At 38.2% G+C, this 13,115-nt stretch overlaps 1 protein-coding gene across 3 annotated transcripts in view; it reads right to left on the reverse strand.

Moving 5' to 3' along the window:
* The window catches only part of CSMD3 (CUB and Sushi multiple domains 3), a 1,313,655-nt gene that overhangs the window by 305,859 nt on the left and 994,681 nt on the right, over positions 1–13,115 (reverse strand). For all 3 annotated transcript variants that reach the window (XM_025197227.1, XM_006018073.3, XM_006018072.3), the window contains 2 exons: positions 8,418–8,556; positions 6,167–6,354 (listed from right to left, as the gene is read on the reverse strand). In XM_025197227.1, coding sequence (XP_025053012.1) covers positions 6,167–6,354; positions 8,418–8,556 — 327 coding nt within the window. The remainder of the gene's footprint in view (positions 1–6,166; positions 6,355–8,417; positions 8,557–13,115) is intronic.

The following is a 13,115-nucleotide window of genomic DNA, read 5'->3' on the forward strand; positions in this document are numbered from 1 at the left end:
TACAGAGAAAAAAAAATGTTTTGTGCAGATTCCATAACTCTAGAAGTTGCTTATATATTATAGAGATAAGGATTCATAAAACATGAGCAATATGAGGTGGAATAATTTACTATATATGGAATGTAAACCCAACAGTCACAGCTGTTGGATTGCTAGAATGTGTGTATGGACACAGCAGGAGGAGTGGGTGGGAGAGGGACGATGCAGAGACATTTCATCACAGTGTGTATCTGGTGAAAACACAGTTATTTTCCCTACTCAAAAGATGCAATTAGTGATAGATCCCCAGAATTGTTGATTGAATACTAAAGGTATTGTAAAACACAGTTTTTTTAATTGAATTGGATTTAAGCATAAAGCATTATGCATAAAGCTGGTACCTTCAATTTACAAATTCAGTCTCAAAATAGCAAAAATCAAACTTTAAGATATGAAAAATTTTATCAGTTAATATGAAATAACAGGGGCCACATGAAGTTGCACAACATACCTGGAACTCTTGTCACATAAAAATGTAGTGGGCCATTCTGAGACCCTGTTTCTCAGTAGCCAAGACTGAGGACACAAATTCAGAGGTGCCACACATCTGAACTTCTGGGCATTTATACATATACTCCAGGAATGGGGGCACTTTCTCTCAGAGCGTCTCATGTATCAGTGTCCCCGCACTGAAAAATGGCAGCAGGGACGCTTTAGCTAAAGCTCGTTGAATGAGCTTTAGTTAAAGCACCCCTGCCACCATTTTTCAGTGTGGGGAAGCTGATACAGAAGCCATTGGGGTCTGCTGGAGCATGGTAATTACCATTGTAATTACCATGCTCCAGCGGATTCAATTAATCAAGTCTGCTCCAATACACTGTAATTACAGTCCTCTGTTTTCAGACTTGCAAGACTTATCAGCTTCTCTCTGTGTGTTATAATACAGTAATTTAACAAACCATTGGTGATGAGTAGGGGGTGCACATGGGTGCATGTGCACCCCCTGAGATTGGCGGGGGCCCCCCTGAGAGGGGGTGGGTGTGGCGGGCCCCCCCTGAGTGTTGCCGGCCGCCAATGGTGCTGGCGGTGCCTGCAGCTATTCATCGCTCACCATCACCACACCGCCCCCCTTCCCCCCCACACCACCAACATTGCTGTGGCCTTCTGTGGGCAGCAGTTGCTCAGCCCACCCTTGCTGCAGACGTCAGGTCAGCATGGCTACCTGTGGAAGGGCCCCACTCCCCCCCGCCACGCCCCTGCCTGCGTGCGGTCGCTGTATCCCCCCAGCCTTGGGAGGCATGAAGCATTCATGGTAACCACCTTACAACAACAAACAAATTCATAATGCATTTGATCAATAATTCTTAGAGCTTCCTCTGATTAAATTCTGGGAACCCGTTACCAGAAATGATCCTGCATCTATACATAGAACTACCTGGAAGGTGGGACAAGGAACCCAAGACAGCAATCAAGGAATGTGGCCTGGTAACACTGACCGCAGTGAGACCTTAAGGTCAGTGAAATGCTGCCTTTGGGGAGATATCTATGTGGCTGATGGTATAGGTTTCTCTCTCTCTCTTAGATAGTCCAAGGCAAAGATGTAGGAGCTTTTAGGGGAATGTTTAGGAGTTCTGTCCAGAATTTGGGGTGTTTCAATAACATTCATGAGATCTCAAAATACAAAGATAATGTGATGGCTTTCTACATGAGGCTAGAACAATAATGTACAGCAACATAATGGGCCTGTACTTGGAGCTGATATTCCAGTTTGAAACAGAAAGGAAGAAAAAGTGTTAAAAAAATCCAAGCAAAAATACAATAAACCTCCCTGATAACAATCACGTTAAATGATACCATAAATTTGAACTATCTGGCATATCAAGGGTTATGAACTGTACCTGGAATCTTGCTGACACTTGAGCTAGTAAAACAATGGATATGTGGTTAGAGGTTAAAGTCTAAGTTAGCGCAATTCAACAGTGGCAAATCAATTGCATCTATTAATGGATTTATTCTGTGCTATCCATCGCATTTCTCTGCGTGTCTTGAGTGTTGTTTTCAGAGTGGCTGCTCTGAATTCAAACTAACTAATGCAATAAGAAAAGACCTAATATAGAGTGGGCATAGGTTATACTGGAGCTAGTTAACTGGATTTCGTAGCTTCGGATGTTCCCTGCCTGGTCTCACATTAAAACCACGAGTAAAAGAGTGCAGGTCTATTACAATTATATCTTTGGAGAAAAGATATTTGGTTTATAAAATACTGTATTAAGAGTTTTCAAAAGTGTGATTACAGCTCTTTGTTCTGGTTAAATAAAAGATTTGCTATTTCAAGTGTCATATTTATGTTATCTTCACTTTTTTTTTAATTACAGAATGACTCATTCACGCCAAACTATGGTAACCTTGAAGAGCAACAGGCATTTGTACCACAGAAAAACAATTCAAGGAAGATTAGAAAAAAAAATAAAGTAGTTTGATACTCATTCCTTTAAAACAAGTTAGCTATTTTATCATTATATTTTGAATTAGTTTTAGGTGCCACTAATTTGTTCTTTGGTATTGGATATTTTGCTTTGAATTTTGGATATTTATGTATGCAGGCTAACAAAAGTATAACAATATCTTTAAAGGATCAGTCAGTTAATTGAAATGAAAATATCAGAAAGCTTTCCTAATGCAAATGGCTGACATATTGTCTGTTACTTTGTAGCAGTTACAGCTATCTTAATCGATTTAGAATTGAAGGCAGACTAATACTATTGGTAAGTTTGTGGTTCCTTTGCAATGTGTTTTATTACTAATTTATTCAACAAGTAGATCAACTTCTTAACTCACAGAGTAAGGTACTATTCTGCCTGAGGAAGGGTACCAGAAATGGACCTACATTTAATAAGAAAATAATCATAATTCTACCATAAAAAGATTATTACCTACTTGATAATACCCTTTTTTCCAAATATCAAATAAAATAATATTGTTTGGCAGAACTGGCTTCAAGGGGAGTTGCTACCCTGTCATAAAAAGAGGGTAAAGCAAATTTTGGAGCGCACACAACTTGAGGAATAATAAATACAATTTTGTGAGTTCCGTTGGTGATTTTCTACTATATTTAAAGGTGGCAAATCATAATCCTCATTTTTACAGCTGGTGATTCTTGAGATGCATAGAAAATGAGTCTTTATCCGAGGTCAAACAGCAAGTTAATGATGAAGGTAAGATCAGACTTGATTACAAACTCTTAGGACCAACCCTACAGTCTTTCTTTCTTAGATGCATGAGTATAATGAAGGGTGATTTTAGATTTTAACAAAGTTTTTTTTCCACTTAATTTAAGAGAGAAGGTGAAACAATTAATTAGCCTTTCCAAGTCTCAGGTTTACAAGGCTTCCTCTGGTGGAAAAATTAACATACAACTTTCTCCTTCTGAACTGTTTTTTTTTTTTTCTTCAAAAATTCACCTGTGTTACTTTTTTCCCCCAAATTATCAACATTTTTTTTTTCCTCCGGCATCCTTTCTCTCTACTTTAATCTTATTTTAAAGTAATAGTGTTAAATCTGAGAAAATGTTTTCATGAAAACATACAATGATTCTGATAACACAAGCATTTGTCTTGAAAGCAGGTCAGGCATAGGGAACTTGGGTTACCTTCAGAATAGAAGATATTTTCCAGAGGAAAAACACATATACTCTTTGAGGGTAAAGTGATCCTGAAAAGCAGTCCTTTTTTTTCTATGCTTCACATACCATAATGAATTAACCTGTGGAACTTATTGCAATCAGACAGCCTTGAGGCCAAAGTTTTACTGAAGTCAAACCAATGAAATGGAACTCATATGCTCTAAGCTCAATATTTTGTTCTCAAATAACTGCTTATATTACATTGCTGGATGAGTCATTCCTTTTCTTTCTTCCTAAGATCTCATTTGGGAATAAGTCTATTTTATTTCTCCCAAGCTTTCCATATCTAATCTATTGGATTTTTTGCTGAATTCTCAGGGGCAACAGCCATGCCATTCTACCTCTTTTTTACACACTATGTGCTAACTGCATTGTGAGTCTTATTAGTTGTTTAGGCTCAATGCATTCCCTGCACTGCTCCTTCTGCAAGCCCAGCTGCAGGGATGGCAGTGTGTGGTGTACCCCTGTGGCTGAGAGCCCACCAGTTGATGGGGCTTCTAGCCATAGGGGAGCACCTGGCCACAAGTTCAATTAGTGACATGAAAACAACAAGGTACAAAGTTATTATACATTTTTGGGAATAACTTGTAGCTTGTTGTTTGTTTTAGCATGCCATTAATTGGTTGAATAGGTGGCTGGATCATAATTTAAAGTCTGATTAACTGGTGAATCTCACCTTAAATGTAACATGTAGTTGGGGCCAACGCATTAAAGGAGCAAGGTTTTTGACAGAGTAGTGGGAGCAAAAGAAAACCAACCAATTTTTATGATAGAGCTTCATACGTTTTTACAGTTGTATACAATTGTCTGTAATAGTAGGGACCTGTTCCCAGTGACTTGGTAGATCCCTTCCAGTCCTATTTTTCTATATTTTTACTTTATAAGAACACTAACAATGATGGTAGGCATAAAACTGAATCCAGGTTTGGTTTGAAAGTCCATAGGATTCTTAAGAGCCTAATGCTTTCCTGAGGTCCCTGGACACAGGAACTACAGTGAGCAAAATAAACTGGATATGGATGTTGCCTTATTATTCCATACCCAGCAAGGGCAGTGAGTAGGAGCTGTTCCCTTCAGAAGAACTCAGAGAAGCTGTTTGTGCCTAAAAATCCATCAGCACAGAAAATTCACCACAGGGCCTGTGCCCCTGCGCTGCTTCTCATCTTTGAATCTCTAAGTGTTGCCTGTGTGCCTCTGTCACTCTTCAATGTACTTCTCAGGGTGAAGAGTAGGTGTTTGCCTAGGGGTGAGGAAACTACAAAAAGTTAACAGTTTTGGAGTGAACCTATCTGGGCACGGTTCTAATGGAGTGGAAGACAATATTTTGAAAACCAAGAACCTGATCCTGTGGAGAAGTACAAGGGCCTCTGTGGTTTGGGAAATGTGACAAGCAGAGCGCACACTCTCTCTTTTGTGTCTTTCTGAATGTGTGCACTGATTTCTGAGGAAGTGGAAAGGAATACTTGGCCCAAAAAGCTTGTTATAAATTGGCTGTAATGTAATCCATGCAAGCATTCAGCTATACCCAATAGGAGTCACAGTCATTTACTGGGTAAGTACATACTTGGTTTACATTGTGTGTTTTTGTTTCAAATATGACAGTGCAATTCCTTTTAAACTTATTAGCTCAGGAAAAAAATAGGTAATTTGAACTTCTACTGTTATGGTTTATACTGTTAAGATCTCAATGAGACAGATTTATTATGGAATGGCATTTAGAATATACTTGAAAATTATCTTTATTATTACATCATTAACCTAAGAGACTTAATATTTTTAAATCCTTTAAAACCTCCTGCTTTTCATATCTTTTAGGAATATAATGTGCTAGTATGTGAAAGGTCCTTACTATATTTTTCTTTTGGGTAAGGACCAGTAGCACTGTCAAATTATACTTGTTATTGTATCCTTTTGTTTTGTAACTTGTAAACCAATGCTTTACCACAGTCCATAGGACTGTCCAATGGGCAGCAACTGCCAGGATGCCACTCCCCCTACCACTTCTTTTGTAGCTGAAATCTTTGGACTCTCACTCCCTCCTCCAGCTTCTGCCCTGCTCCTCAAGTCCCAAACATAGTAGAGAAAGGGGTAGAAGCCAAAGGGTTTGCAGCCAGTGTAGTGGAAGGGCCTGAGGGTCCTAGGTGGTGCATGACCCCTGGCCAATCAGAAGTTGGATATCCCTGCCCTACAAAATGGTTTCTTGTTTACAATTATGTTTTGAACATTTATATTAATAAAGAAATTCAAGTACAGATACAGAAAAAAGAAAAAAATATGCCTTTATAGTGATCTAAACACACAAATATTTAACAACTTATTCACTGACTGACAGCAATAAATACATATAATGGACCAGTTTTCATACTCATAACCTGCATTACACCTGTTATATTGCCTTTGCTTATATTTATAAGGGAAAACATATTTTACCAATGTTTGTTCATAAGTAGTCCACAGAATATGGGGGCTAGGGAAAAAGTGGGAAAGAAATACTGTTGTCTTTACCTTTATACTCCAGGTGGAAACCTGTAAAGCTAACGGATCCATCGCTCCGAAAAGCCAGATGCATGTTGTTGGAGCTGCTTTCTATTCTCTCTGGCAGCTTACTATCTTGAAAACTCCCAATGAGGGGGCTATTGCTGTCTGCTCCATCATAGATATAGAGAAAGTCATAATTTGGTTCTATACTGAAACTAAAAAAAAAACATTAAAAAGAATGGGAATATTAGATGGAGTATACTTGACATAATATTTTCATTCTGATCAGTTTAAATGAATATGTCACAACATTATTTCTGAAAGGGAAAAATACTCATAATGATGAGATGTTCCTGCACTGCCAATCTATGACCTTCTAGAGACTCTAGGGGTTAGTGGCAGTCTGCAGGTAACAGTAAAAGCTACCACAATCAGACATCTAATCTCTCTTCTTTATTGTCCTAACTTGGAGATGTGTTTTTTTAAAACTTTTGAGCATATTTTAACAAACTACTTTCTGTCCTTACAGTGGCAGGACATTGGCTTCCATCTCCTTGATTTACCTGTGGCAAACTAAAGGGTGTTTTATGTTTTGGGCATGAAGGTGATTCCCAAAGCTTTGAAGAATAGGCTAGACAAACAGTTGTCTATGACGGTGTAGATTGGGATGATCCTGTCTTGAGCAGGGGGTTGGAGTAAATGACCTCCTTGGGGTCCCTTTCAGCCCTACTTTTCTGTGATGCTATGATTCTCTTTGTTTGAAGATGGAGACATTTTCTTCACCAGACAGACTTTCACATGCCTCCATATGTGAACCGAGATTGAAAAACGTTATTGGTGAAAGCAAGAGGCAAGACTTAATTTTCATCTGCATAATTTACTGCCTACATTTCATAGGTTCACGACTAAGGAAATGTAGGCATGAAAGCCCTGATTCAACTCTGAGCTGGATGGGCCTTCTGTAACGTAAAAAAAAGTTAAATATTTTTATCTGCAAGGGCTGTGTGATGTTGTGAAGTGTTCAAAGATTTCTGAAGTGTTGTACTAATTTACATGACAGTGTTACAGATTCTGAAGTAATCCACAAACCAACTAACTTACTAATGTTATCAATATAAATAGAAATTAATTTTCAGGATTGGTACTCTTACAGTGCATTCTGTTATGTGGAACATCAATTCAACTGGACTAAAATGACTTAATTTACTCTATTTCATTCTTTAAGACATTCATAGATATTCTTACTAACAAACAGTTCACGTTATATTTGATGTTATGACAAATTACATCTATCTAAACTTAGTTCAACATGCAGTAGTTCAATGAATCTGTTTCTAAATCAAATGATTCATGGAGGTCTCTGAACAAGTTTTGTAAAAAGCTTATCTGTGATATAGCAGTTACTACTTTAAACTTAACAATATCTAATTTACTTGATAGCAAAATAGCCAATAAATCATCATTAGGGCAATATTTATGACAAAAGAATATACATGAAACACATGACTAAATATCAAATCAAAGAAAAGAAAAAGTGTGTCTTTCTTTGTAAAACGTACAGTATAACGGGGTCTCAAAACCAAGTGGAGTCTTTGGAAAAAACAAATATATGTCAGAAGCAGATACATATTTTTTTCTCCACAAAATTTCTCTGTACACTGATTTTCCTTTATGGATTACAAAATAGCATAAGCAGCAAGATTTCCTTTGCAAATTCTATTAATCTGCATTAAGTCCTGCATTATGATAAAGGGATTTAACAGCATTCATGAATCAGGATACTATTCACATGAGCTATTTTTTTCTGTAATGACACATGCTAACAGAACAACATCTAAAGAGTATTTTGCTTTAATCTCATGCGACTATCTCCTAAGTAAGTTGTGTAACTGATAGTCCTCATCACTGAAGTACACCCTGGCAGATTAGGAAAAGCCCAGTAAATCATGTCACTCTGCCATGCTAATCTTGCTCTAGAGAGCATCTCTGAAGGCTCAGATCTGTAAAGGGATGAGTACCACCCATTTTCACATTAGCCTGGAAGCTGGAAACTGAGGATATTCTGAAGTGCACAGAACTACTTAATATTTCACCATGTGTGCTAAATGCAATACCTATCTGACCGTTGGCATTTTTTCTGAGGCTGCCAAATGGTAACTACTGCATAACTTCATATGTATTAGGTGCTGTCAGTTCATATCCTATACAGATCCGAAAAGCCACTGACACTAATGAAAAGTATCATGATTTTATAAATGAGAACCAAGTGTCAGCTTACCTGATAAATGCTAATGATATAACATAGTCATTATTAACTGTGATAGTCCAATCACAGTCTCTGCTGTGAGGATAGGGATGAGGGAAGTTTGGTGAAAGAATAAAGCCAGATGAGCCTGTCAAGTTTCCTCCACAGGGGGCTATAAATGAAAGGAGGGAAAAACATGTAAATACTAAGCACCAGCAATCTGTTCACTGACATTCACAATTCAGGAGTCCTCAAGAAGTTAAACAAGAAATGGTAAATTTCATGGAAGAGTTCACAAAGCTTTAATAGGAACAAAAATTCAATTCACATTTCTGTTAAGACAATCTGCTAATTACCACAAAGTCAAGTACTTGTTACTAAACTTCATATCCTTTCAGTTCCTTCCCACAGCACAAGAATCAGAGCTTTTTTGAAACTGCTGTAAACTTTAAGAACATAATGGGTATTGTCATACAAACAGGCACAATAAGCATTGCATTTTGCTTCAAATTTCTATTACCAAGCATCATCAAAAGTGGCAGCATTTTTAATTGAAATAGGGTTCACCCAGGCTATGAATGCCAAGTCATGTATGTGTATTTCCAGCTGGTAGAGTTCCTCAGTAATTCAGTTTGACAGAACTTACACAAACTACACAAATAAAGGTATGCTGCTTAATTGCAGCTTGCAGGCATACAAAGAAAATGTCAGTACATCTTAGAAGCACACTCAAAATAAAACAATACTCTGTGTGCGCTTTTGAGGGCCCCAGGTTTTATGCGTGTGACCTCTGTGGGCCAAAACCATAGATGCTTGTCTTTCACACAGATAAAAGATGTAACTATGTATAAGACATGTAGATAGCAAGTTATACAAACAAACATGGTGTATTAATAAGGGAAATGAGCAATTTGTGATGCATAGATGATGTATTCTTTATGCTATGTCACATTGTATAGTATAAAAATGAGTTCATCTTTAAACAGAAGTAAAGATAGCCTTAGGAGGTCCGACAGAATAACAAAAATAAACACTGAGATGCATTGGCTAGTACTTTTAGGTTACTTGCACAGTAGTAATAAATAATGTCAGCACATTTACCAATACGTCATTCTATTAATTAAAAATCTTTAGGTATCATACCTCAAATTTAACAAAATAGGGAGAAAAGGAAAAAAAAAAATCACAGGAAGATGTCAGGTATCATTTTTAAAGAACACAACTAGACAAATATTGTAGCCTTTAATACAGGGTTTTTGGCTGTAGCCATGTTGGTCTAAGGACATAGGCAGGCAAGCTTCTTTGGGGAGATGTGATATCTTTTATTAGTCCAACTGAGTAGTTAGAAAAAGTTCTTGGCAAGCTTTCAGGCACAATCACACTTCTTCAGGCACAGGAAGTCTCTGCTGTTCTGAGATCTCCAAGGAATGAAAGAAGCTAAAAGCATGACAGGATGTCCATGAGAATGTAAATAGGTAGACATTGGGAACTCAAAGTGTGGAGAATGGAAGGGAGGAGGGGAAAACTAGGGGGAAATAATGTCAAAGGTAAGTAAGGGAGACTGTACTGTAGTTGAGTTCTCCAAGGTAGAAAGCAGGCAGTCTAAAAAAAAGGTAAATAGCTGGAACTTAGGAAGACAAAGGGTAGAAAAAGAGGGGAAGGAGGGGAGGAGGAGGTTGGGGAGTGCAAATGGTAAGGTCAGGCAGGTACCTGGTGAATCAGATGTCAAGCAGATTGTAATGTGTCATAAATCCAATGTCTATAATGAGTCCATGATTTTTAGTATCCAGTAGATTTATGAAGTGAAGTTCATAGGCTTGTCTATGAAAGGTGTTTTGCAAGTTCCCTTTGAGGATTAGAACTGAGAGATCGGAGAGTGAATGATTGTCTTGTGAGAAGTGTGCACCAACTGGTAATTGGATATTTTTGTCTTGGATGGATTTTTGGTGTGCATTTACTTTGGTGCGCAGTTGTTTTTTGGTTTCTCCTACATATTTTTCATCAGACTATACCAACTTTTCTCTGAGCCTAACCTGCATAAAATGAACTAACTCAAACAGGAGATTTTACCATACCTTTAACTCTCCTATGAAATATTAACTTTCATTTCTACCTGGGAGAACTTTTACAATCTTTTCTCCTATGCCTAAAGAAGGGTGCTTGTGCCTGAAAGTTTGCAATTATTTTTTTTTCCAAAAATCTAGTTGACTGAATAAACATATCAGTTCTATAATGAGTTCTGATTCCTATTTTCTATCAGGGCATTGGGTGCACTGGTTGAGATATGTAACATTTCTGGAGGTGCAGGTATAAGATCCAAAAATGGTGATGGTTCTGTTGTGGGATGTGATTATTGTGGGAGTGGTGGAGATGTGTGGCAGATTTGGCATTTCTTGACCTAGCATGGTCTGGATCCATTAGGTATGGTTTGGATAAGAGGGAGTTTGCTTGTGGTGATGAGGTTGGCAAGGTTTGGGTCTTGTTTAAAGGCTAGGATTGGGTGATTCTGGAAAGATCTCTTTAAGAATTAGGTCTTCTTCTAGTATGGGTTGCAGCTGTTTGAGGATTTTCCATTTAGGTTCCAGGGAAGGCTGGTATGTCATAACTAATGGTGTGCAATATGTGAGAATGTACTACAGTGAATGTGACCATTAATGTCATGTTATAAAATCATAGAATGTTACCATTTTCAGTTATAACAAGAAGGAACAAGACTGTAAACCAGAGGAAGTTTAGTCAGAGAACATTTAAAATTTTGCCCTTAAACTAAAATAATCCACTGGGCTGTCCTAGCTTTCGTACTCTACGTTAAGCTTAGAGCCTCTAACTAAACAGCAGCCATGGCTGTGTAAATAATGAATGTAATTAATTATTGCTCCGTGCTGTTATTTTGCAGGCTGTGGGGGATTCCCACCTGTCAGGTTGTGGGGGATATTAACCCCACCTGTCAGGACTCAGTATCTTACCAGGCAGGTGAATGTTAGGGGACTATGAGAGCTAAGGGACCACACCAAACTCCAGGCTTGCCAGGAGCCACCTGATCCTCAGTGAGCCAAGCTGTGCCTGACTATGCTACTGGTTTCAAGAAGGCAAGTCTATACCAACAATACAGTTGGTCAAATAAAAGATACCACCTACATGAATTCTTGCCATTCACATATCTCCCAGACCATCACAGCAACAATATCACCTCAACACTACTGGTTGCAGAGCATCAAGCTTCAAAACATAAAATCTGCATTTACAGAATTTTGGTTATTCAGCACTTCTCAGGCTTAGTGATTCATCTTGGTCTCTGGCTGCCTTCTTGCTTAGTCCATAGCTTCTATCCTGACTTGATGCTACCTCATAGTTTGAGACCTGGCCCAAGCTATTAAGATAGACCCTTCATTCTCCAGCTCTCCACCATAAAAAAAATGAACTGTCCATTTCCCCACTATTGTTTGATGAGGTAATCTCCTTTCTAATCCCAATGGATAAACCCAGCAAATATGGCAACCAAAATCTGACAAGTATATCAGTGAAGGGAGAAGAGGCAGCATCTTTCAGCACCAGGAATGGGTGAGATACCCAGGAACGTGAAAATACAGAGGGCCAGAGTTCACCAGAACCTCTGAACTGTGGAATGGGGATTTAAGAGATGAAGAAACTATTCTGCCATCTCCAGCTTCAAGTCCCACCCACATGTGATTCCAGCTCTTTTCTGCTGGTTGTAAGGGGGCGATTTTACCTATGTCAAGATTGGAATGGACTGCGGGGGTTTTGTCTTGCTCTGCAGCATGGACATGGCCCTCTACCCAGGACCTCTTGAACATATATTGTCACTGTTTTATAGAAGCAGGACATTGGCTCCCATAGTTTCCCTGCTTTACCTGTGGTAGTTTTGTTTTTTAGGTCTATATTGTGCCATGGTTGATGGTAGTCTTATGTAGAGTTTAGATTATGATTTAGATTATAGGATGGTTTGGATGTGGATGATTCTGCCTTGGCCAGATGGTTGGACTAGATGATCTCTGGAGGTCCCTTCCAGCCCTACTTCTCTATAACTTTATATGATTCTGGTGAAAAATCAGGGTCACTGTAAGAAACAAAATAGGCAACAACCTTTTCCTTAGCTTATAAGAAGTGTGCTGTATTTGAGCTATCATAAGGGGTTTCAAGATGAAAGCTGAACAATGTTAGAATTTGCACAGTTACTTCCAGACCAGGGAACTGTACATGTTGACTCAAGAGGTCCTTCCCAGACATATATTTCTTTCCTGACACCAGTGTAGAGAAATGCCACAAAACCCCAGTTGCTCAGTGCTCAGTGCATCAGGTGCATCAGGTGACTGGAAAATGCATTCACAAAGATTATACCCTGATACTCAGAATAATATATAGAATAAAATGCCAGAGAAATATACCAGCAATCATTAATGAATTCAAGATAATATAACTCTAATTGGAAACAGGGCAAGGTCAAATTAATAGAATCACATATGGAAAACACAGATTTTATGTTGGAATCAGTGTGTTATCCATTTTTGTAGAGGTTATTTTTTCTTTTACAAAATGAGTGAGGGGAAAATAAGCTAAGTGCCCAATACCAAAATGAAAAATACTTGGATATTTTATTATATATTGGTGCAGTAGGTGGTAAAAGATTTTTAAATCACTATTTTGTCTAAAAGCAATTGGAGCTAAACAACAGCAATCAGGCCTCTAGGAACATATAATTATTGCAATTTA

Source organism: Alligator sinensis, unplaced genomic scaffold (assembly GCF_000455745.1).
Source record: "Alligator sinensis unplaced genomic scaffold, ASM45574v1 scaffold112_1, whole genome shotgun sequence".
Lineage (NCBI taxonomy): Eukaryota > Metazoa > Chordata > Crocodylia > Alligatoridae > Alligator > Alligator sinensis.